Source organism: Schistocerca cancellata, chromosome 6 (genome assembly GCF_023864275.1).
Source record: "Schistocerca cancellata isolate TAMUIC-IGC-003103 chromosome 6, iqSchCanc2.1, whole genome shotgun sequence".
In the NCBI taxonomy this organism is placed as follows: Eukaryota; Metazoa; Arthropoda; class Insecta; order Orthoptera; family Acrididae; genus Schistocerca; species Schistocerca cancellata.
Window position 1 is genome coordinate 682,877,045 of NC_064631.1, and position 27,337 is coordinate 682,904,381.

Here is a 27,337-nt window from a genome sequence, read left to right on the forward strand (position 1 = left end):
GTGAGGGGGGAGGTGGATTCCATTGTCAGGTTTCTGGATGGATGTGAGATCTTGAGGAGTTGCTGGAGACCATGTTGGACTTCTGGGATAGGATCATGGTCATAAGGTTTGTACGCAGAGGTGTCAGAAAGTTGACAGAGGCCCTCAACTTCATATTCACTCCTACTCATGACCACTGTAGTCGAGCCTTTGTTATGGAAAGGATGATGAGGTTGGAGTTGGTTTTCAGGCCACAGATAGCTGTGTTTCCATAGAATTGATGTTGGACTCACTAGGGAAGAATTTAGGAAAGGAGGGTGTGGCCAGATTAGAAGTAAGGAATTTGTAAAAGATTATTAGGGATGACTGGGTGGAAGGGTTGAAGGACCAAGGTTGGAGGAAGGTTGAAACTGTTTTAAACAAGTTTCTGGGTGGGGCTTTGGTTGGTAGTAGTCAGTGTGGTGAATGGTGAAGAAATATTTCCACTACAGAGCAGGAGTAAAGGAAAGAAGGTCCTTTACAAGTCCATCATGGCTGAACATAGGTTTTTGTCTAAAGGTGAGACCTTTAAGAAGTACTGAGACTTCTTCAGGGGTCAGAATTTTGGCAGAAAGGTTTGCAACAGTGTAATGGGATGAGTATTCAGGACAGTGTATTTCATGGAGGGTGGAGAAAGGTCTAGGGGATGTGGATGGTGAACTGTGTCAGCAAGACTAGTTTGGGGAGCTATGAGAGGTTGATGGGGTGGGATTGGATCAGAATGTTAGGCCCTTTTCTGGCTATAGGGAGTCCCATATGGCAAAAGACAGGAGTAGCTAGGACAGCTTCCTCATTTGGTGCTGAGGTCCTGTTCCAACTGATAAAGGCCAAGAGTTTCTGTTTCAGTGATGGTATTCAGGAAGTTGTAGTCACATAGTAACTGGATTTTGTGAAAGGAGTGGAGGCTGTCAAGAATTGTTTGAGTTTGGATTATATGTTCATGAAGGAGCAAATCTGTGAGGGTGAGGGACTGATGGAACTGGGAAAGATGAAGTTTCTTGCAGTAGGATGGGTGACAGTCTGATATGCCAATTTTAATGGTAAACCCGTTAGTTGAGATACCATGTGCCAGACCTGATTTCACAAAGAGGATGTGTGATTGGCATTCTGCTAGGGCAAGTAGAGTTTTCAGAATTGGCAAAGGTAGAATGAGCAGGAAATTCATGGTTGTGTGGTTGGGCAAGAAAAGGAGTTATTGAAAAATAGTTAAAAAAGATTGGGTCAAATCTTACAGTCAAAGTATTATATTAGAAATAAATCGTAGGTACCATATAGAGAGCTGTGTAGGAAGTTAGAAGGAAGGTCAGAAAAAGTTTTAAAGAATCAAAAAGTAATAAGTGCAATTGTAAATAAATAAGTGCAAACATGGATTGACCCACATGACAGAAACATTCACAATCATGCAGTGTGATTGTAAATATGCATGCATGATCAGCTAACAGTAAAGTTGGGCACCATATTGTTGATAGTGGAGAATATATTAAAAATAGCACTAAAATTAAATGATCAAAAGGGAGCTGTCACCACAAGAGCAGGGCATTAAGAGGGTGGCCAGTGTGTATTTTGATGGCAGGTACTGGAGGGTTTGAAACCTCTACACCACTACTTTTTGCCCTATGTATCTCATCACTGAAGCTCCAACAGCATTTAGTCTCCAACCCTTTGTGATAACGAAATGTAGCAACATTAGTGTATTCCTGTTTGTTGTCACACTGTAATACACTGCTGACCATTGAAATTGCAACACCAGCAAGGATAGGAAATAATGAAATTCTGATTATTGTCATATACAATACTTATTGTCATATACAATACAGAAGGATGAATGCAAGATCAAATTTGCACTTGATTTGGGGGTGTACAGTGTGCAAAACTTAATATGCAGAACTTCCACATGTGGCAGCAACAATTGCTTTAAACCTGCTGTGCATTGTGTTGAGCTGAGCTTGGATGACAGAAGTGATTCTGTCATTCCATGCTACTTCTACTCTGTGCCAGAGTTCATCAATTGTAGTGGCTTGTGAGTGATAGGGTTCCAGTCTCTCAGCAGTCTGTGACAAGAAGTTTTCAGTGGCTGAGAGATTTGGAGGATGATCAGGCCGGGCAACAGTCAAACATCGCTTGTATAGAGGCAGGCCAGGGCAGCATTAGCAGCATATAGTCTTCATGAAAGATAAGATCATGAAGCCCTCAAAGATAGGGTGTAATGGTTGCTGTCCAAATCACCGTTTATGCAAACCAGAGGTGGTCATGACTCCTGACATCATCACACGAAGTGCTGGTACCACATAATGATAACAAACACAATCTGGTGTCTTCAGTGTCTACAAACAGAGATATGTCCATCATGATATTGCCGACAGAACTGGATCTCTTCTAAAATGATGATATGATACTATTCTTGTGTCCGCTGTTGTCGTTGGATGCCCCTACCATCAGCATGTCTGTCGCTGCTGCTGCTTCAAGGGAAGCTGCAACATAGGTCACCTTACTGACAGTCCACAGTGCTCCAGACGTCATCATGTGGTCAGTGTAGATACTTATGTTATCTGCAAACGAGTGCATTTCTTGACTCAAAGTATGTAATGTGATTGTACAGTCCATGTTATCTGCAAACGAGTGCATTTCTTGACTCAAAGTATGTAATGTGGTTGTACAGTCCTGCACAGCGATATGTCCGTGCTCTTAGGTACTAGTTATGTGGAGCCTTTTAGATCCTGCAAAGCACTGAGTGTGGCCTTCCTGTACTTATCAATTCCATATTCACATGAAAGTCATGAGGTCTGGACCAGGCAAGCAGCAATTTCTAGGAATGGTAAACCACAGTCGCTGTATGCCATGGTCATGTTGCTACCAAATTTGAACACATGCTGGTAGATTTTGATCCTTCTTAGGTGAGACATAACACAATCATATGTAAAGCCAACAAAGTTCAAGTGTAATTTCTGAATGAGAAATCCACTGCATAGTATTTGCTTGTGTGCAGAATATATGTAGCAGTACTCATGTCTACTTGGAGCAGTTGCACTGAACTAGTAATCACATATCCAAGATGTAATATACTACATGACAATTTTATATTTGTTCCATACCACCTTCATGTTGCAATTTCAATATCCATCAATGAATTTGTATTTTGGTTAGGATTTCCTACCTGAGTCTAATTTCCTTACATTACTCCTTCCTTCATTATATGTATCATGTGGCTGTGATTCAAAATCACTTCCTGCATGTATGTCCCCTGGGGCAAACTTTATTTATTCTGCTCTCAAATTGTGAGCAACTCAGTCTGCTAAATAATCTTATTTATCAACACATGGTGGCTCCATGGTAAAGTGCCATACCAAAAAACCTAAAGGTTTTGGGTTCAATTCCCAGTCAGTCCTATAATTTTCATCTGATACTTTTCTAATCTTTCAATTGTGGCAGTGTTATGGCTTGGAATCCACATTTAACTGTAGGTTGCATTATAACTTGCTGGATAAGTCTTTTCTAAGATCGAAGAAGGCAATGGCATACAACTTCTAATAGGACCATGCTTAGAAAAACCCTGTAGTATTCAAACAACCTTGAGGTTGATGATAGCATTATATTTTTGCTCTTTCAAAGATATTATGTTTGGCCCATCAAAGACTGGAGATTCTACTGATAGCCAATTTATTTTTGGATAGGGACATGTGTCTTCATTACAAACTGCTAACACGTTATCATACTTTCACTGTTAATTTTAAAGTGCCAATCCTGTACTAACAGTTTTAATTAACTGCATTGAAACCAGGAGACTTACACATCTGTAATACAATATTACTAATCAACTGTGTACGTTCCTAGGTACGAGCTGCTCACTGCATGCTTCATGTTAATGGAAGCACCCAGAGTGTTGAGAATAGGCTGTGTGAGGATGCGGGACTGCCAGTTCCTCCAACAATGCAGAACTGTGGACTGGAATTCTGTCCACGCTGGACAGCAGGAAACTGGTCACTCTGTGAGGAATCTAGGTGCTTTACATGGAACACAGGTAATAACAGCGTACTGTCACTGTAATAACAGTGATGATAGTGACATAAAAACAATATGTGATTACTTATTTAACGTATCAGTGTGACCCATAGCAAACATAAATTGCTTTTCAAAAAAATTTTGTGGTAGTATTTTCAAACTTGTGTACTCTTTTAGAAAGTTGTACTCTTTCCAACTTTTGATAGACTGTAATTGAAATGAGTCTGCCTCTCTTTGAAATATTTTTTCCTAACTACAATGCATGCCACCTGCAAAGCATTTGCCTTGCCATATTGAAAGGTAACTGTATTGATAACTTGTCATCTTTTGTAAACTGTAATATGGTGAATGCAGTTTACTTGCAAAAGTGTCATCCAAGGTTCTCAGAGAGTTAGATACCTACATCAAGGAGATATACCTTGTGTGACTCTTCAAATGAGGTGAAACTAGATTCAAAATCAGAACCAAATCAGTGTGATAAATTATTCAATGTTTTATTAATCACTACATGCAAATACCAACATGTTTCCTGTAACAAATCTATTGCTCTTTTCTTTCTAATTCTTGTCAAAACTTATCTAGTTAGTTTTGCAAGAAATGACCTCAGTGGTGGATACACAAATGTTTTTTTTTTACTACGGTAAAATTAAATGTAGCTCAAGATATCTTTAGCGAAAGATATATTGAACTACATTTACTTTTACCGTAATAAAAAATAATCAAGTCACATGCAAAGTTTAAGAAAGATTTATTTAAACTGATTATACAAATATACAACACAGTGCCATCTTATAATATAAAGAAGTTACAATTGTTCCTTAAATGATGAATTCTGTGCACCTATTCTTCCTGGCAAATTGGTTAATTACATCATCATTAGGACAATCAATGTCAGAGTGAGTGTTCAACAGAGCTAAGCCATTAAGTCGATCCTCCTCCATTGTCAACCTCAGCCATGTCTTTGTATGCTGCAATGTTGAAAAAGTTCTTTCTACTGTAGCAGTTCATGCAGGTAGACAAGCAAATATTTTTTACAGTGTATGCAAAGTAGGATAGTCAAATCTAGGACAAACAGACAATGCTTGCATAACAGAATCACAATCATTAAGGGCATTTATGCTCATTTGCTTGTATTTAAGAATCTGTCCCATTAGTCTATTTGTAATCACAAAGAGTGATTCTTCTTCTTCTTCAAAGAATGGTAGTTCAATTAAGCACTGACTGAATTTATGTGCCAGATCATTACCATACTGTTTCACTAGATGTGTGGACAAAAGTATGTTGAATTTTAAATGATAAATATTTTCTTCAGCAAAACGTTCTCTCATGTCAGTTGTAACATGGTTCAGTGTTGGAATAAAAACAGTTCTTTACCAATATGTCATAGCATCACCATTATGATCACAGTTTTCCCCATGCCTTTGTATGCCTGTAAGACAAAGAACACTCGTCTCCACATCTAACTCTTCCATAACTGCCTTCGCCTCTTCAACAATATGAACAAAGTGGCCCCCCATATGCATCCGCCACTGAAAGACCTGTATTGCAAAAATATTGCCCGCACATAGAACAAGCAGGAGACAGCAGCAAAAAGTGGCAGAGTATCACTGTTTTCAATTGTTGAACTACCTACATTTGTTAACAGAATCTTCCATTGGTTCTTGGTAGAACAACATTATAATAAATGAAAAGCACCAGTTTGCTTTTGTTCTACAATATTACTTTTATTGTTAACCAGTTTTTGGCTTACTAGGCCATCTTCAGACATTTGCTGAGTATTATCACCATAGAAGTTACAATGTTTGCTAGCAACATTGGAAGAGAAGTAACATGTCTAGACTGATGTAGAAACATAGTAAGTAACATCTTTGACAGTGTGGTGGTAATGCAGTGAAAAAGTAAAAATTGAACAGTACAGTAGACAGGAAAACCTTTAAACAAAATAGGAATAGCATGCCTACATAATAGTTTTCTATAAATAAGCAGAACTAATCAAATAAAATAAAATTAGTACTAGACAAGGCTACATCAGGAGGTATGAAACATGGAGAGTGAGACACAAACCAATTAAAAGAAGAGACAATTATCAATGTAACTACATAATACATAAGGAACTTAAGCAATATCAATAAGATAAACAGAAATAAATAAATGCAGGAAAATGGAGGCATTTGATGGAACCAACAGTAAATGCAGTCTTTGAGAGTGTGATGGTACAGCAATTTAACATTAACATTATAATTGAAACAGTGGCTGTGTAACAGTTTGCATTAAATAAATGAACAAAGTAAAATATGAACAATATTTGATGAGACAACTACAGGGGGTGTTAAACATATACAATAATACAAGTACCAGTTAAAAGAAAGCCTTAACTATTGAAACTACAGTGTATATGGAATACAAAGACAACTTCAACAAAACAAAAGAACTTAATGAAGACAGGAAAATGGGAATACATAGGAAGAGACATTGTGGGAAGTAATGAACAACAGAGATGATGATATGAAGTTTAGGAGAGGGGAAGTGTTGAGCTGTGTCTGGTCGTTACATTTGGGTGAGTGTAAGAGTCAACAGCACTGTTCTGGTTCTTCCAAAATAAGTGAGGATTTTATTCATTAGTTGTATCAGCTGAGTTATCAGGATGAGTGGAAAGATGAATAAGTATGCATTAGAGCGCAAAAGTCCTCTTGGAAACATTCTGAATGTGTAGAAGAGCTTGTAACATACAGGTTAAGAGTCAAGAATGCAAACTGGCCGCTGCTTAAACTTCTGCAACAGACTATCCTAGTATATCTACCTCAAATCACACAACCTTCAAGAAGGATCTTCAGACTGTCATATGAGAGATTTCTTTAAGACTTGATTGAGCCACCCACTGTCACATCTCTCACGAACGTTTCTGTCCTCCACCCATAGTCATTTTAGAAAGCATGAAAAACAAAGGTGCCTTCAAAAAGAATGACACCATTACAAAACACATCAGAAACCAAAGTGTGCTGACTTTGAATTATCTGCTAATATCGAGTACAGACATAAGAAGTTATGAAACATACAAAAATCACTATCCTTCAGATTTGCAGGGATGCATTAGAAGATTTAGGGAAGAGTGACAAATTTATTTTTCAGCCTGTTGCTTCCATTTTTAAATAGAAAAGTGTCATTTACTCACAGTATGCAATACAGAAAATAAATCAATCTCTAAGGGATATAAGAAATTTATCAAAACTGCTATCAAATAAAATCTCTGTAATTTCCTATCCTGAACCGAAGGAAATCCCAAAATCTCTTGAAACTAAAAATTCATGTGAACCTCATATTAATAACTTCATGTGAACTTGATATTAATGTTCTGTCTTTATAATATTAGCACAAACTTTTATTGCTGGGTCCATAGCACCATTCTTGACATTGTAACTCTTTATTTCAGTTTGTTTTCAAAAGACCTTCTTGTGTCCAAAGCTGTACCTAGGAACTAAACAGCTTGTAATAAAAAAAAATTACAAATAAAAAATAAAACTAAGTTTGTCAGCTGGCAGTCTAACAGTAGTCTTTGCCATCAACAAACACCATGTCAGAAACACTCCCAGAAACACTATCCCTCCAAAAGATTGGACCTACCAAATAATAGCATCTTAAATTACCTAAACTAAACTAAACTCCATCCGAACAGCCCTTGGAAGGCCCAATGGTACCGATTGTCTACCATGTCATCCTCAGCTCACAGGCATCACTGGATGCAGATATGGAGGGGCATGTAGTCAGCACACCACTCTCCCGGCCTTTGTCAGCTTTCATGACCGGAGTCACTACTTCTTAATCAAGTAGCTCTTCAATTGGCCTCACAAGGTCTGAGTGCACCCAACTTGCCAACAGTGCTCAACAGACCCAGTCTGTCACCCATCCAAGAGGTACCCAAGCCCGACAGTGCTTAACTTCAGTAGACCATCAGCGAGAGCACACCGTTAGTTCCTGCTACTAATAAGATGAGAACACCGTTCGCTTGTTACATATTTTTATGAGCTTCAAACAGGAGCGACTTATTTTCAGTTATCTGTGTAGTTACTGGTTTATTTTTGTAATTTCTTGTGTGTTCGAGTGCTTACTAGGCACAACTTTTTATTTCAATAACAGTGTAGGGTACAGTACTGCCGTTGCTTTCGATCATTGTATCGGCCCTCATATCGTACTGGCTTTTTTTTGTTTGGTTAGAACCACTCAGTGTCAGTTAGACCGTCAGTGAGAGAGCATTTTGATTTCCCATGTGTTGCATATATTTACAAGCTTAAAACAGGAGCGACTGCAGTAATGGATAGGAACTGTGATTGTTGTGTACAGATGCAAGCTGAGCTGGCGACCCTTCTCTCACAGCTCCAAGCTGCATTGGCTTCAGTCACACAGCTTGAGGCTGCTGCCAAGGGGCATCACTGTGGGGGATCGAACATGCAGATGTGAGGGACATCAAACACGTCCCATGTTTCCTCCGATTGGCCCACTGCTGTGACCGCACTGAGGTTGATCCCTCACCCGTGGTCGAGTGGGAGATCATTCCAAAGTCTGGCACACAGCGAAAAACTTTCTGAGGGGCCGATCATAGGGCTTCCCTGGTTTGTTTGACGAACAGGTTTCGGGTGTTATCTGTGGCTGATGATGTCTCTGAGCTGGATGCAGTCGTCCACCCTGTTCCAGAGGAAGCTTCTCGGTCCACAAGGTATGGGCATTCAGAGAGGGTGGGTTTGCTGGTAGTTGGGTGCTCCAACATTAGGTGCATAATGGGGCCCCTTAGGAACACGGCTGCCAAGGAGGGGAAGGAAGCCGGTGACCACTCCGTGTTCATTCCGGGGGGAGTCATTCCAGATGTGGAAAGGGTGCTTCCGGATGCCATGAAGAGTACAGGGTGCAGCCAACTGCAGGTGGTGGCTCATGTCGGTACCAATGATGTGTGTTGCTTTGGATTGGAGCAGATTCTGTCTGGTTTCGGGCGGCAAGCGGAAATGCTAAAGACTCCCAGTCTTGCTTCCGATATTAAGGTGGAGCTCGCCGTCTGCAGCATCGTCGATAGAACTAACTGTGGTTTTTTGGTGCAGAGCCAAGTGGCTGGTCTGAATCAGAGGCTCAGGCAGTTCTGTGACTGTGTAGGGCTGCAGATTCCTTGACTTGTGCCATCGGGTGGTGGGTTTCCAGGTTCCACTTAATAGGTCAGGAATCCACTACACACAGGAGGTGGTTACACGGGTAGCAGGGGCTGTGTGAAAGGGACTGGGAGGTTTTTTAGGTTAGAGGGTCTCAGGGAATCACGGAAGGGGTGTCCATCTAAAAGTGGGCAGGTAAAACACAGTAAGGTAGTTGTAGAAATGATTGGTATTGTAGTTGTAAATTCTCGTAGCTTGTTGGGAAAGAACCAGAGCTCCAAGCCCTAATAGAAAGCACTGAAGCTCAGATAGTTGTAGGTACAGAGAGCTGGCAAAAGCCAGAAATAAGCTCAGCCGAAATTTTTTCAAACAATCTAACAGTGTTCAGAAAGGATAGATTAAATACAGTTGGTGGTGGAGTATTTATTGCTATCAGAGGTAGTTTTGCCTTGTAGCAAAATTGAAGGAGAGAGTTCGTGTGAAATAGTAAGGGTGGAGGTTATACCTGACAGTCGGACTAAACTATTAATTGGATCATTTTACTGACCCCCCAACTCAGAAGATATAGTTGCTGAACGGTTCAAGGAAAACTTGAGTCTCATTTCAAATAAGTACCCTGCTCATACAATTATAGTCGGTGGTGACTTCAATCTACCTTCGATATGCTGGAAAAATTATACGTTTAAAGCTGGCGGCAGGCATAAAACGTCATCTGAAATTGTACTAAATGCTTTCTCAGATAATTATTGTGAACAATTAGTTCATGAGCCCACTCGAAGTGTAAATGGTTACAAAAGCATACTTGATCTTTTAGCAACAAATAATCCTGGGCAAATAGTGAGTATTGTGACAAATACAGTGATTAGCGACCACAAGGCAGTTGCTGCTAGGCTGAATACCGTAACACCTACAACCATCAAAAAGAAACGCAAAGTATATCTATTTAAAAAGCTGATAAAAATGGCCTTAACGCCTTTTTAAGAGACAGTCTTCACTCCTTCCGACCTGATCATGTAAGTGTAGAAAAGTTGTGGAATGTTTTCAAAGAGACAGAATAGACAGCAATTGAGAGATATATACTACATAAATTAGTTAGTGATGGTACTGACCCCCCATGGTACACAAAATGGGTCAGATCGTTGTTGTAGAAGCAATGAAAAAGCATTCCAAATTTAAAAGAATGCAAAATTCCCAAGATTGGCAAAGTTTTGCAGAAGTTTGAAATATATCCCACACTTCAATGTGAGATGCTTTTAATAATTTCCAAAACGAAATTCTTTCTCAAAACCTGGCAGAAAACCCAAAGAGATTCTGGTCATACATAAAGCACACCAGTGGCAAGACGCAATCAATACCTTCACTGCGTGATAACAACGGTGAAGTCACTGATGACAGTGCCACTAAAGCAGAGTTATTAAACATGGTTTTCTGAAACTCCTTCACCAAAGAAGACAAAGTAAATATTCTTGAATTCCAATCAAAAACAACTGCCAAGATGAGAAACATAGATGTAGATATCCTTGGTGTAACAAAGCAGCTTAAATCACTTAATAAAGCCAAGGCCTCCAGTCCAGATTGTGTACCCATCAGGTTCCTCTCAGAGTATGCTGATGAAACAGCTCCATATTTAGCAATTATATACAACTACTCGCTCACAGAAAGATCCGTACCTAAAGACTGGAAAACTGCTCAAGTCACACCAATGCCCAAAAAGTGAAGTAGGAGTGATCCACTGAATTACAGGCCTATATCACTAACATTAATTTTCAGTAGGGTTTTGGAACATATACTGTATTCAAACATTTTGAAGTACCTCGAAGAAAACGATTTATTGACACATAGTCAGCACAGTTTCAGAAAATATCGTTCTTGTGAAACACAACTAGCTCTTTATACTCATGAAGTAATAAGTGCTATTGGCAGGGGATGTCAAATTGATTCCATATTTTTAGATTTCCGGAAGGCTTTCGACATTGTTCCTCACAAGCGTCTTCTAACCAAACTGCGTGCCTCCAGAGTATCACCTCAGTTGTGCAACTGGAGTCATGATTTCCTGTCAGAAAGGTCACAGTTGACAGTAATAGCTGGAAAGTCATCCTTCCCCAAGGAAGTGCTATAGGCCCTCTATTGTTCCTGATCTATATTAACAACATAGGAGGCAATCTGAGTAGCTGTCTTAGATTGTTTGCAGATGACACTGTCATTTACCATCTTGTAAAGTCATCAGATAATCAAAACGAATTGCAAAATGATTTAGATAACATATCTGTGTGGTGCAAAAAGTGGCAATTGATCCTGAATAAAGAAAAGTGTTAAGTTATTCACATAAGTACTAAAAGAAATCAGCTAAATTTCAATTACACATTAAGTCACACAAATCTGAAGCTGTAAATTCAGCTAAATACTTAGGGATTACAATTACAAATAACCTAAATTGGAATGATCACATAGATAACGTTGTGGATAGAGCAACCAAAGACTGCGATTCATTGGCAGAGCCCTTAGAAGGTGCAACAGGTCTACTATAGAGACTGCTTACACCACACTTGTCTGCCCTATTCTGGAGTATTGCTGTGTGGTGTGGTATCTGCATCAGGTAGGACTGACGGACGGCATAAAAAAAGTACAAAGAAAGGCAGCTCGTTTTTTATTATTGCAAAGTAGGGGAGATAGTGCCACAGACATGATACATGAATTGGAGTGGCAATCGTTAAAAGAAATGCGTTTTTCATTGTGACAGGATCTTCTCATGAAATTTCTATCACCAGTTTTCTCCTCTGATTGTGAAAACATTCTGTTGCCATCCATGTACATAGAGCAAAATGATCATCACGATAAAATAAGAGGAATCAGGGCTTGCACAGAAAAATTTAAGTGCTCGTTTTTCCCATGTGCTGTTCAACAGTGGAACGGTAGAGAGACAGCTTGAAGGTGGTTCATTGAACCCTCTGCCAGGCACTTTATTATGAATAGCAGAGTAATAAATTAGATGTCGATGTAGATCTGATGGGAACCAGTGTTACCACTGCGACAGGACTGCTGGCACCTTAAGCCACCAACCAGCAATAATAAAACCACCAACCAATGCCCACAGGAAACCACACTACCACTATGTCTCTGACAGTAATTGCAGTCCAAGTCAGCAAGACTAACCCTTCGTTGAGGCCAGGTTGCCTAAGGTTCTGAGCAAGTCACCATGAAATGCAAGGTACTTGTACTCATACTGATGAGATTTGTCATCTCTTATTTGATATGTGTGAGGCTTTTTACATGTCATCGCAGTCACACATTTCTGCTGTGAGTGTACACTTGTAAACCTTGTGTGTGAAACTAACTGGGTAGATGATGGACAACTTTGGGAGTAAACACCAAGCTGTCTGCCCAGGGGTTTTGTTATGACCCCAAGGTAACCCTGGATAGTAGAAGGTATCGACACCTCAAACAACTGTCTCAGCTCTAATGTGTGCGTGTGGTGTTGAGGTTTCTGTTTCTGCACTTGATGAGTAAATACCAAGGATAACTATAAAGCATATACGTACGTATCAGACATCAGTGTGTGCCCATTATGGACAAGTGATGGATGGAGTAATCCACAGATCTGTGATGTGTCTTGTACTGTGGAGGCATAATGAGAACACTGCAATGCAGAACAAGTTTTTAAATCTTCAAGAAACACAACTCTCCAAGTCTCCATCATTGGTCACCAGCCTAATGTTGTCATGGCACATGGATACAGCATGAGCTGCTGGCTGGCATATCATGAAAATGATGCCCACAACTGCAGCACTGTGGTTGTAGAAGACCGTTCTACTGGCAGCAGACTTGACACCTCTTATGGTGGCTACCAGAGACTCCATGTCCAGAACATTTCCCAACATGTAGGATGAGTGCGGATTGGTGTTTGGCTTGCAGGCACTTGTGGCTGTTGCAGAAGGCAATGCCTGAAGTGTTGCACAACATTATTTGTGGTGCAGGTTTGCAGGTTGCTGTCTTGTAAGAGAGACACACAATGTAGGGATGAATCCTGTGTAGTCTGTCCAGTGGTTTCATGATAATGCAGAAGAGCTCTCAATCAATAGTAAATCCCACAATACGGATGGTACAACAGTTCAGATGACTATCTCTGTTGACCCATTGTCAAATCAGGATAGTGACTGGTCAAATATTTACCAAGGAAAATCACCAAACAGTCAAATTTTTTGAGAAGTTATTTTATTTATAAAATCAGTTTTGGTATCTCATTAATGCCATCTTCAGGCCCCTGCATATTAAAAATGATATGTAATAATAAAAGCCCTTAAAACCTACGAAATGGTATTTGCAGTGTTTAAACAAGTACCCGTGCACATACTGCACAGTAATTCTGATATATGTCTATTTGGGTTTTTTTTGTAAAGTTTGGCATATTCTGTTATAAATCTGTGATATCAAAGTAGTTTCAGTGCTATCCAGTATGTGTACAAATTCTGCTTCATTGTGCTGTATGTGCACAGGTACTTGTCTAAACACTGCAAATATCATTTGTAGGTTTTAAGGAATTTTATTATGACACTTCATTTTCTGTAAAGTCAGCTGTGGTATACCATGATATGCAATAGAGATATACTTAATTTTGTTATGCAGGGGCTGAAGATGGCATTAATGAGATGTCAAAACTGGTTGTCTAAGTAAAATAATTTCTCAACACATACTGCTGTTTGGTGATATTCCTTGGTAAAACTCAGATGACTAACTCTGTGTTCACATCAGGACAGATCGAGACCTTCAAAAGGTGTCATTGGTTTTCTATTGACACTGACAAGTCTCTGAATAGAAATAACCAACAGTTACAGTCTAACACTTTTTCCTCACACACAATAACCAGAAAATAAACCACATCAAGTGAAAACAAACAAGGTCCGAAACAAGATCTAAAGCTCACTGAATCCAAAGATAGACCAATCCTCATCCTAGAGTCATTGGCAGTTGATGGTTACCACAGTATCTTGTGCCATGTGTGCAGATTTTTCCTGAAACTGTGATCCAAATGGACAAAATGAATGTCTTTAATGAAGAAAATGGCATGAATGTGGAAGAGGCGTGGGGAAGAGAATACTTTAACTTATACTGAGTTCAGAAGTAATGAGGTATATTGAAAAGAAGGACCTTCTCCACAAGATCAGTATTGATTGTGAAAGCACTGGTCTTCCAAAACCAAACTTACACATTCCTCACATGAAACTGTGAAAAGCATGCATGAAGGTGATCAGATAGGTTAAAAGTATTTGACTGGGTACACAACCATTTCTTATTAATTAATGTCCAGTAATATGGAATGTCAAACAAAAGCTGTGATTGGATTGAGGATATCTGAGGATATATATCTGCTGTAAAACCAAAGTTTGTAAATGCTTTTAGATTGAAGGAGATGACTCACCAAAAACCAAGCGTTGAGTTGTTGACAGGCACACACAAAAGAAAGAAAACTTGCTAGCTTTTGGAGTTATCTTTTGTATTTTACTCTAACTCATCAATAGATAACTCTGAAAGCTAGCAAGGTTTCTTTCTTTTGTGTGTGCCTATCAGTGTCTCAACGCTTTTGCTTTTCAGTGAGTGGTCTCCTTTACATTCTGTGGTCCTACAACAGATATATATGTCAATGAACTTGGACAGTAGCTTTGTAATGTAGATGATAGTGAATTGTGCTTTAATTGTCTGAGAAACCTACTGGATATTAACTGACAGAGTTGGGGTACTTCAGCTGGAAATTTTATGAAGAACTCGAAAGGGATTCCAGTAGGCCCATATGCATGCCTTCAATTTTAGTAATTTCAGTTATTTCTTAAAGCACTAACACTAATATCTAAATCAGTCATATTTTTAGTGGTCTAAGAATTAATCTGGGAAGTACTCCTGGATTGACCTTTGTGAAGGAATATTTTAAGATAGAGTTAAGCATTTCTCCCCTTGCTCTGTTATTCTGGACATAAAAGCTGGTGCCACTTACAGCTGCCAATACTTGTGCCAGTGTGGGCATCCTCAAAGGACTGATTGTTGCTGTGATTTATAATACATTTTCATTATGAGATTAAGAGTGGGCTTCCTAGCATTGCTACACAGTATGTCATGTCACACACAACTTATAAGATTGTAATGATTCCAATCAACTATTGGACAATTATAGTTCCATTCATTCATTCATTCATTCACACATCACACTCTGTAAGTCCCATCATAAAAGAGAGCCTTCAGGGATGTGGAACTAGTCAAGTTATTCATTAACAAAAAAAAAAAAGAAAAAAAAAAAAAAAAAGAAAAAAAAAACAACCACTGCTGGCTACTGATGTAAGGTATGATAACAACAAACTATGACTACTGCTAGTCTACCTCAAAGTGATAATCATGGGAATTGCTTCTATATTACATTATATACTTGTATGAGGAGAAAAACTGATACTTTGAAGAAAGTTCCTGTACACCTCACATACTACTCAGCTGCTGTTTCTATCTAAAACTTCAAGCAGAGTATTTATACAACTTTACACAGACCACTATTAGTTGACCGTGTTTGGTAGAGCAAGGAAATATCCAACACAAATATCAGAGTATTGCAGAGTTTACATTCCTGTGTCCTAATATTCTGACAAATTATAGGAGTCACTAATGAGTATTCTTTTACTTTTTCTTTAAATATTTGTGGATTTCCAGTTTCCCACCTAATGTCCACTGGCAGTTAGATGCAATCAATAAACTTTATTATTTGGTTACTACAGTAGTACCAGATGTTTGGCATCCAGGCCTAGTTAGGCAGGAAAAAAAGAAGATTAATACTTAGCATCCCATTAACAATGAGGTCATTAGACCCAAAGACTGAGCAGTGATAAGACAATGATGAGAAAATAAGTTGACTATGCTCTTTTAAAAGGGAGCATCCTGCTGACAGCCTTAATCACATTATGGAAAGTATATAAAATCTAATTTTGGATTACTGGATGGAGACTTTAATGGCGTTCTCCACAAATCACAGTCATACAGTGAAAATTGCAGGATGAAATAACAGTAGTACTATGAAAAGGATAGATTGGTACACATCATATAGCTGAGAAGTTGAATCACAGATAGACACAATGAAAATACTGCTATACGTTTTAGCTTTCGGCTGAAAGTCCTTCTGAACTACTGCTGTGTCTGGTTGCTGTAGTGGGACTGAGTTGTAACTGCACCTGATGGGAGAAGCAGTCTGGTGCTGGGGATAAGGATGAAGCCTAGGCCAATGAAAGGAGGGGGTGGGGGAGGGTAGTGCTGTTTATGGAAGTGTTTAGGGATATGGGGAGACAGGGTCTGCCTGCTAGGTGCAGTTGGGAGGTTTGGGGGGTCAGGGGTGGAAAAGGGAGAGGAGGGGAAAAGGACTAGATGGTGCATTGGTGGAATAGAAGATTTTGTTGTGCTGGAGTGGAAGCAGTGAAGGGGATAGGTAAATGGAGAACAGGGACTAGTGAAGGTTGAGGCTATGGGGATTACAGGAATGTAGGATATACTGCAGAGAGAGTTTACACCTGCACAACTCAGAAAAGCTAATGTTGGTAGGAAGAATCAAGATGATGCAAGCTGTGAAACAGTCACTGGAGGAAAGCATGTTGTGTTGGACATGTTGAGCAACTGAACGATTCAGCTGCCTCTTGGCCACAGTTTGTCAATGTCCATTCATGCAGACAGGAAGACAGCTAGTTAGTCATCAAGCCCCTGTTGAAAGCACCACAATAGTTGCAGCTTAATTTGTATGTAACATGACTGCTTTCACAGGTAGCCCTGGCTTTGATGGGATAGGAGATGCCTGTGACCAAATTGAAATAGGTGGTGGTGGGAGGATGTAAGGGACAGGTCTTGCATTGTAAGTTCATTGTAGGGATATGAGACATGAGGCAAGAGGTTAGGGGCAGGGATGGAGTAGGATATTGCATAAGTTTAGTGAGTGGCAGAATACCACTGTGGGATGGAGGAGTGGGAAGAATAGTGGATAGGATATTTCTCATCTCAGAGCATGACTAGGGGTAGTCAAAATCTTGGTGGAGAATGTGATTCAGTTCCTCTAGACTTGGGTGGTACTGAGTCACAAGTGCTCCTTTGTAGCCAGATAGTGAGTATGTGAGTGGTGACAGGTGACTGGAGAGGCAAGGCGTGGGAGATCAGTTTTGTACAAGGTAGGGTGGGTAATTTTGATCTGTGAAGGCCTCAATAAGATCCTTGGTATATTTGGAGGGTAACTGCTTGTTACTGCAGATGCAATGGCCATGGGTTGCTAGGGTGTATGGAAGGGTCTTTTCGGTACTGGATAGGTGGCAGTTGTCAGAATGGGTTTTTGCTTGTGGTTGGTAGATTTGATATGGATGAAGGGACTGCTGTAACCATCCTTTAGGTAGAGGTCAACATTGAGGTAGGGGTAGGTGGCTTGCTGGGTTGAGAAGGACTAGGCGAAGCGAATGGGGGAGAAGGTTCTGGAGGAATGTGGATAGTATGTCCTCACCCTCAGTCCAGATCACATAGATGTCACCAGTCAATCTGAACCAGGTGAGGAGTTTGGGATTCTGGGTTGTAGAAAGGACTGCTCTAGACGGCTCTTGAATAGGTTGAAATGGGATGGTGCCCATTGCTGTACCATGAATTTGTTGTAAGTGATGCCTTCAAAGAAGAATAAGTAGTTGGAGGCAAGTATATAGTTGATTATTGTGACCAAGGAGGAGGTTGTAGGTTTGTAGACAGACAGATATTGGAAAGGTTGTGTTCAGTAGCAGCAAGGCCATGAACATCAGGGATATTAATGTAAAGGGAAGTGACTTCAAAAGTGACAAGCATGGTGTGGAACTGTGTTGAGTCGATGGAGGAAATAGTTGGTGTCTTTTACATAGGAGGGTAGGTTACAGGTAATAGGCTGAAGGTGTTGGTCCCTAAGAGCAGGGATTAACTCAGTGGGGGCACAGTACCCAGCCACAATGGGATCTCCTGTGTGGCTGGATGTATGGACTATAGGAAGCATGTAGAAGGTAGGAATGTGAGGAGGTTATGGGTGAGGAGAGAGAGATGTTCTGGGATGGATTAGGGATTTGAGAAGGGACTCAAGATCCTGTAGGATTTCTGGAATGGGTTCACTGTGGCAGATTTGTAGGGGGACAAATCTGACAGTTAGCAGAATCCCTCCACCAGGTAATAACCACAGTGGTGTAGCCTTTGGTGGCAGGGAAGGCCATAAGGTTGAGATCCAGTTTTAGGTGGTAGATTGCTATTCTTTCTGTGAATGTTAGGTTGTTTTCCATGTTGAGAGTTGGAGAATGATAGGGAGGGAAGGTTTGAGGTTAAGAAATTGTGGAATGTGATTAGGGCACAGTGGGGGTGGATCATGGTTTGGCGGAGGAGAGAAATGAGCCAGGCTTGGTTTAGTATTGGTTTTGTGTTGAGTCTGTTTCATAAGGTTGGTGGTTCTTCTTCCAGTCCATACAGTGGCAATACTTTTTCGCCAACAATGCTACCTGTCAGACTCATCCCAAAACCAATATTGGACCCTGCCTGACTCCGTTTACTCCTCCATCCAACCATGATCCACCCTCATTGCCCTTAATCAACCCCCCACCCCTCACTGGTTAACATTCCAGAATTACCTAACCTGAAACCTTGCCTCACCATCATGGAAATGAACCTTACATCCGCAGAAGGAATGACAATCCACCATATAGAAGCTGACCCCAGCACTATAATCCTACCTGCCAACAAAGGCTCCATCACTGTGGTTTTGAACTGTAGGGGTTACCTGGTGGAGGGTCTTGACCAGATGTCAGATGTGTCCACCTACAAACCCTGCCACAGTGACCCTATTCCAGAAATCCAACAGGATCTCCAGTCCTTCCTTAAATCTTTTTACCACACATTGCACTACACATCACTGATGATGCCACCTCCCTCTGCACTAACATTCCCAGTGCCCATGACCTTAACACTAGTGCATACTATATCTATAGCCTTGCTCAGTATTACTTTTCCTGTGATGGCATCATCTACGAACAAATTTGTGGTACAGCAATTGGCTACCTTCATGGCACCATCCTATGCCAACATATTTATGAGCTTCCTAGGTGAAGCCTTCCTAACCACCCAGAATCTGAACCCTGTCACTTGGTTCAGATTCATTGATGACATTGTGGTACTCGACAATGTACCCAACCTATGCAGTATCTCTGTCCATCCTTGTTCTTCTCCTGGCCCCAGTCTCTGGCCTCATGGCTCATATCCCCACAGTTGACCTAGAAGCATGCCCTGTCCCATACATCCACACACCACCACCTAATACAGTCTGGACACAAGCATCTCCTAACCCACTGAAGCCAAGGCTATCTGTGAAAACAGTCATGTGATCTACAAACTAAGCTGCAACCACTGTGCTGCTTTCTATGTAGGCATAATGTCTAACAAGCTTTCTATCTGCATGAATAGCCACCAACAGACTGTGGCCAAGGGACTACCCAGTTGCTGAACATGCTGCCCAACACAATGTGCTTCACTTCAACTTCAGTGACTCCTTCACAGCCTTCACCATCTGGATTCTTTCTGCCAACACCAGCCTTTATGAAATGCACAGGTGGGAACCCTACCTGCAGTATAGCATTCCTTCCTGTAATCCTCCCCACCTTGACTCAACTTTCACCAGCACTGTTCTCCACTAACATATCCCCATCCCTGTTCCCACTGCCTCTTCCGTATCCCCACCACCAGATTGTTGCTCCCTTCAGGTGCAGTTACAAAATAGTTGAGCCACAGTGGCCAGAGACAGTGGTCGTGCATGTGTGTGTGTGTGTGTGTGTGTGTGTGTGTGTGTGTGTTTTCTGCTTCAGGGGTCCGAAAGCTAAGATGTAGAGCAGTCTTTTTCATTGTGTCTGTTTTTGACTCAATGACCTCATACAGTGAGTAGCATCAATGACCTCATACAGTGAGTAGCATCAATCTTTTTCATTACAATATACTACAGTCATACAGTGAAAGCTTTCATGAGCGGGGACGGGCAAGGGTCAGTAGTGTATAGATGGGGAGAGAGATGAATGCTGTCTGGTGGAGTGAGCATGGTCGAGAAGCCAACAGGCGCAGCATTAGGAGGTTGTGGGGTAGGAAGGTGCGCAGAAAGGAGCAAAAAACAAGAGGAGCGGGGAAAGATGGTCAGATGCATTGGCAGAGGGCTGCAAATAAACAGTGTGGAAGATGAGAATGGGAAAGAGATGATAGGGCAGAGTGGGTGGAAACTGTTGGGTGGAGGGTGTGAGGACAGCATGTTGCCGTAGGTTGAGGCCAGGGTAATTACAGGAGCAGAGAATGTGTTGTAAGGATAACTTACATCCCCACGTTTCAGGAAAGCTGGTGGTGGAGGGAAGGGTCCAGATGGCTCAGGTAACGAAGCAGCCATTGAAATCAAGTGTGTTGTGTTCGGCTGCATGTTGTTCCACAGTTTGGTCTACTTTTCTCTTGGCCACAGTTTGGTGGTAGCCACTCATCCTGGTGAACAGCTGCTTGGTAGTCATACCAGTAGAAAAAGCTGTGCAATGATTGCAGTGATACAGATGGCAGTAATATCTTTGGGATAAGGAAGCTCTTAGCCTTTCCTGTGACTGCTGAAGCTCTCCCCCTCAAGGCATGGACCAAAATTTTTTGTGGCTTTAGGTGCCAAGCTGAAGGGCATGTGGCTAAATACTGCCGCAACACAGTGTGTCAAATGCGCCGGCGAGCACGACACCTGCACTTGTGACAGACAATGAGACGAGGCGTCAACTTTTGCTAGCTGTGGCGGCCCACATGGGGCAAACTGGCTTGGCTGCCCGGCCTTTTCCAGTGATGGCTGAACTGGAGACAAGGCATAGACCAAGAAGAAATGACTGACGGCATCGTAAGTGCCACCGAACAAAGACGCAACCGTGAGGTGAGAAGACAGCTATCACAGCGATCAGGATGATCAACGGTTAGACTACATCATCCGCTACACAAGAGAGACTCAATTGCAGCCCTCTCTGAGCCTTTCAGCACAGCCAATGAAGAAGGAGTAGTGCCACTATGTGACCGTACATCTCCAAGCATTTGGCTACGGTTATCAACTACCAGACTCTGGTGGGTGACCTAGGCCTTCCCCAGTGCCCAGGCACCACTGATGCAGCGCGGCAGGTGGCTCTCATGGCTTAAACTGCAGCACACTATGCTGCCGTATGGTAATGGACTGATCTCTTACAACTAACATATGGCTTGACGTGGTATCCTCTTGCATATACCCGCTGTTAACTTAACCCATCCTTGCATGACGTGCCTCAGTCTGCAAAATTCTACTACTGCTCTTACTACCCGAGCCTAACTATCGCAGAGATTTTTTTCCCTTGTCACTTGCCTTGGCACTTTTCTTCCTCTGCCCTCAAAAACACTACCCTTCATTCAATTTTCGACCCAATCTGGCTCCAGATGGGTGTGTTAATGGTTAACCTTAAGCAGAAGTACACAAACATTGCAGTATCCACATTCTGTGAGACCTCACTTTACTGAACACTAACCCTTATGCAGAGATGGCAGTAGACCTTTTGTGTTGGCCATCAAGCCAGTGTGGGCATGGAGGGGCACCACCTCTACAAGAAAGAAATAAAAACTAAAAAACCAAAAAAATGCAGAAGAACTAGTCATTGACATGGCTGCTTTCACAAGTTGCCTGACCCCTGATGGGGTAGGATAAACCTGTGACAGGACTAGAATAGGAAGTGCTGGGTGGGTGGATTGGGCAGGTTTTGCACCTGGGTCTTCCACAGGGATATGATCCTTGTGGCAGGGGATTGGGGTTGGGATTGGAATGGACTAGGATGTTCAGGAGGTTGGGTGGGCAATGAAACACCACTTTAGGAAGAATAGGAAATATCTCAAGTTGAATGTCTCTCATTTCATGGCATGATGATTGGTAATCAAAGTCCTGGCAAAGGATGTTGTTCAGTTGTTCCAGTCTGGGGTGACACTAGGCAATGAAGGGGAGACTGCTTTGCAGCTGGTTCTTGAGGGTGTGAGGAGAAATGGCACAGGAGATCTGTTTGTGGACTGGGTCTAGGAGATAGTGTCTGCCTGTGAAAGCCTTGATGATACCCTCAGCATATTGAGCAAGGGAGTTTTTGTCACTGCAAATGTGCTGCCCCTGTGTGGCCAGGCTGTATGGGAGGGATTTTTTGGTGTGAAAGGGGTGACAGCCATTAAAATTCAGGTGCTGTTGATGGTTGGTTGTTTAATGTAGACAGGTGGGGATGAAACTATCAGACAGGAGGAGGTCAACATCTACAAAGGTGACATGCTGGGTTGAGGAGGACCACGTGAAATGGATGGGGGAGAAGGTGTTGAGGTTGTGAAGGAATGAAGATTGGATGTCTTGGCCCTGAGTCCAGATCATGAAGATATCGTCAATGAACCACAACCAGACCAGGGATTTGGTGTATTGGGAGACTAAGGTCTCCTCCAGATGGCCCATATAAAGGTTGGCATAGGAGGGTGCCATGGGGGTGCCCATGGCTGTGCCGTGGATTTGTGTGTATACCTTGTGTTTTTTTTTTTTTTCTTTTGTGTGTGTGTGTGTGTGTGTGTGTGTGTGTGTGTGTGTGTGTGTGTGTGTGTCTGTGTGTGTGTTTGTGGGTGTTTTTTTTTCCGCAGTTGATCTCAACGTAGCTCAGTTGACTGTACACATATGTGTACATTGAGTCTTAACAGAGAAAAAGTGCCGATCTCATAGTATTTTCATATTTTTATTTACAATGAAAAATGTATACATTAATTCTCATTTTATGTACGCATTACATTTTATGAACACAGTACTTCTAATGTTTATGGAACTTAGCAAAACACTTTTTTTTAATACGCACAAATAAACTTTGCCCTTTTTATACTTTATGCGAGAACATGACTTGCACCCTGGTAACCAACACGTCAAGGCAAAACAACTCTCAATATATTTAGGACAGTGGTCAAACCTGTCACATTGCTTTCTCTATTTGGCTTTGGTACAATTTGTCTTCGTTTTGTGAGCTGATGCTCCTCATATTTATCAGAACTGCTGACATATTGCTGTGTCATACCCGGAGAAATTTCTTTAGACAGTTCCAGTGAATCTATAATATTTGAAGACTTTACCAAGCCATGGGCCAAGTGAATTCTGAAGTTAATGGGAGACATACACTTTTGTTTCGGTGGCCCTTCTTTTTGACTACACCTTTTGTACAGAATCCATGAATTAATTATGACTAAATCAGTGGTTGAATACTCTGACAGTCCACTTTTTTGTCTTGATGTTTGACCTATGGTATGCCATGTATCTATCACAAAGATCAATGCCACCCATATTGCGATTATAACTTTGGATGATGGCTGGTTGTTTGACACTAACCTTTGCTTTTTCTGTATTAACACCATTGTTTGTAGGTATGCTCTGATTCACTCCCTAAGCACAAGGATAACAAAGTGACAGATTTATTGTCCTTCCATTTGAGGGCACGAACTTCCTAGTCCTCCCTTACATACTCATCCCATAGCCTCTGCTGTAGCTCCTGATCTTTCTTGAACTTAGAAGCTACTCCTTTTATTCTGTTGGCCATCACAGTGCCTGTGTGAAATATATTCCTGTCCACTAAAAGCTGAGCAGCTTTTGAACTGGTGAAAAATCTATCACTGTAAATTACATTATTGTATTCATTGGGTACAGTTCTAGCCAGTACTTTGAGTGTACCCACTCCAAGGCCATGTTCTTTCTGATCACTTTCAGGAATCATTCCTTTGGCAGTGTATATAGCAAAATCAAGGAAAAGTCCATATGAGGACACCAAAACAAAATTTTTGAGGCCAAGTTGTTTAGGTTTGGAAGGTACATATGTCCACATATTACACCTCCCCATGAATGGAATCATCTGGTCATCCACAGACAGGTGCTGAGACCTGGATAAACTAATACATTTCTTTCTAAAAGCATCAATTACAGGTCTAACCTTCCAGAATTTGTCATTTGGGTCATGATCTTCCAAATTATTTACAAAATGCAGATTATTCCATAATTTGTAGTATCTATCTCTTGTCATGGTTGATGATACAAGTGGAATATCGTTGCATATTCCAGTAAAGTCTTGCCTGTGGCAGTCTCAATGTACCCATCAATATCTCAATGCTGACAAGGAACAAAATTTAATTAGTATCTGTATCAAGATTTTTTGAGTTCTTGTGGCAATGATATAAATTAGTTTGTCCTGCAACATTTTTCCAGAAATTTTTATTGATGAACTCAGAGAAAAACTATGAAGGGTTTCTCAGATCATCTTCTGTCTGTTCAAAGTTTTTGTCAGAAGGCTGTCAATTACACATCCTGCAGACAAATAGTACCACTGAGAAATACTGAACTAAATCATGTCAGATGACCCACAGAACTACACCAATGTATTGCTTACTTAGATAGCCTCTAACTTAGTGGGCAACAGTGAGAAGATGAAGCTGATGTTCCAGGATTGTGTGTGTCATTGTCAGATGCAGATTCCTTGAGAGTAACATCCACATTGCATGCTTCAACGTCAAGCACACCATTTCGTTGATGTGAAGTTGGAAGTTCATCAACAGAATCCTCATCTTCATCTGACAAGGAACTCAAGTCATTCGTCTCAAGTAGTTTTATAATTTCATCATCTGTCAGAGAACTGAAAATTATATAAAGTGAAGGTAACTGTTGAAGTAATTTAATAAAGAAATGAAAGTGAACCTAATAAAAAAATTAAAAATTTTGGAGCTTCAACTAATATTAGAATCCAGGACCTATGGATTACTAATCCAGCATACTACCCATTACATGTGCAATGAATTAACTCATATACTCCAGTATTAGTAGCTAATCTATCAGACTTTAATTTAGATTACATTTTAAATTACGATTTCGCAGTGAGATCAGTCTTAGTGTTAGTACCACTACATTCTGTGAGCTAGGACTTTATGTACACAAATGTGTCCTTCAAATTCAACAGTCAATGTTTGTAAAACTATGAATCTATCATTTTAATTGCATGCACATATCACGTCATTGATGTCATGTCTTGTTTGGACTAAGACATGACAAAAACAGAAATATAATTCAAAAACGATTATTGAAACTGAATTTACCTTTCTCGCATGTCACAGATGACCCCATCCTTCAGATAGGAAGCTTCAGGAAGTGTGAAAACCTGCCAAAACTGACTTGCATGTGACCTAGTGGCAAAAACAGAAACCACATGATGTGCAAATCAGGTCTCAATTCGGAAAAATGACCCTTGGCAGGGTGACACTACAAAGACCTGATGTGCACATATGTGTATGTCGGGACTGAAGATGATAGGGAGGTGATGTCAACAGTGATGAGTGGCAATTCGGGAGGTTTTTGACATGGGAGGCTAGATTACAGGCAGTTGGTTGGAGGTGTTGGTCAATGAGGGCTGAATAACCAGCCAGCATATTGTGCCCCCACTGAAAGAATTTCAGCCCTTATTGACAAACATCTCCAACCAGTTGCCCTTAATCTATCTTTCCATATCAAAGACACCAACCACTTCCTTCACCGACTCTCCACCACTGCCATCCCCTTTACCTCTTGGATCCCTACTTGTCTCTGCTGATGCCACCTCCAAGTACATCAACTTCCCTCATACCCATGGTCTTACTGATATTGAACACTACCTTTCCCAGCATCCTTCAGACTCCAAACCCACTACTTACAGTCCCTTCCCCTTCCCTGCCACATCCACATTGCTGCTTGCATCCCACGTGATAGTTGCTTCTGGTAGGTGCATCCTGAGATGCTGAAGTTGGTGGTCATGTGTGCATGAGGTGTGGTTGCTTGTGGGGTTGAATGTTGTATGTCTCTCTTTTACTGATGAAGACTGTGGGCAAATGCTTTATGTAACTGTCTCTTAATTGTGCCTGTCTGCAACTTGACGTGTCTTATCAGCACTACAGACTATCATACGAAGTTTCATTCCATTTTATGCTAGGGAAAGGGATAATTTAATATATAGTAGTGTATTTAATATCTCATTGCCTGTGAGGCTGTGACACCTCTCAGCTAAAGTTGTAGACTATCTCAAGTGGGAAAACCCTTATCACAACTAAGCCACGACTGATAATATTTATGCAGCTAACTTCTGTCTGATTCTATGTTGGCACTATGCCACAGCACTTTTGAAACACGAGTGAAAATAGATAACATTTATCCAGTTCTGAATGTATTCCACATATTACAGGAAGCTGAAGTTCCTGTTGACAGTATTACTTTGACTGTAACAGTAAGAAACAGATTCAAATAATGAACATTCTGTTACTATTACTATGTATCAACAATAATGTTTTAAAAATAAAATAAGTTGTTTGTTATTATGTACAGACTACAAATTTCAGGGCTTATCATTATAGAAGCAAAACTGAGGTTATTAAATCCCCACTTAAGCTGATTTTGTAATTGTTTACTCATATCTTACAGCTATGCAACGCAGAGATGTTACATGTCTGCTGAGTAATGGAACAGAAGTTAATGGCTTGTGCAATGAATCAGAAAAACCTCCAGTAAGACAAGAGTGCTATAATGATAAGTGTAAAGGAACTTGGAAAGTGGGAGAGTGGTCTGAAGTAAGTATTTTGCATATTTAATGAAAAAAAATTACATGTTACATACTTGTAGGACTTGCAGCTCTTTCTTCATTACGTCATTGATTAATTTTATCAGTAGAACAGGAGTCTTGTTCATAGGCTTAAAAATAGAGTGAAGCAGGACAACATTATAATCATTACTTTTCCAGTGAACTACGTAGTGTTCATCAAGATAGGAGTTCAGGAGCTGTAGGAAGAGATCGGTACAAAAAACGGTGCCATAAGTGTTGGATAATACCTAATGGTGGTCTTAAAAAGTGAGCCAAGTGCTGATAGCTTGGATACCAGATAATAATCTGGCAAAAACTGTATAATACAACATGAGTAGTGATGTGGATATGTTTGGCATAGCACTTTAAATACAAATTTGAGTTTCAGTCAATTTCTGCACTAAGATGGTCAGCCTTTTATGATTTAATACACAAAAAGAGTAGTATGGGAATCTAGGGATGTATATTACTGGTACAGCACAGTACCTTGAGTTAAATTACACCTGAAGATACAAATCACCTGTT

At 40.8% G+C, this 27,337-nt stretch overlaps 1 protein-coding gene across 1 annotated transcript in view; it reads left to right on the top strand.

Annotated features, from left to right (window-relative positions):
- The window catches only part of LOC126088470 (protein madd-4-like), a 474,106-nt gene that overhangs the window by 393,937 nt on the left and 52,832 nt on the right, over positions 1-27,337 (top strand). Inside the window, exons 19-20 of the mRNA XM_049906612.1 lie at positions 3,850-4,036; positions 26,656-26,801. Coding sequence (XP_049762569.1) covers positions 3,850-4,036; positions 26,656-26,801 — 333 coding nt within the window. The remainder of the gene's footprint in view (positions 1-3,849; positions 4,037-26,655; positions 26,802-27,337) is intronic.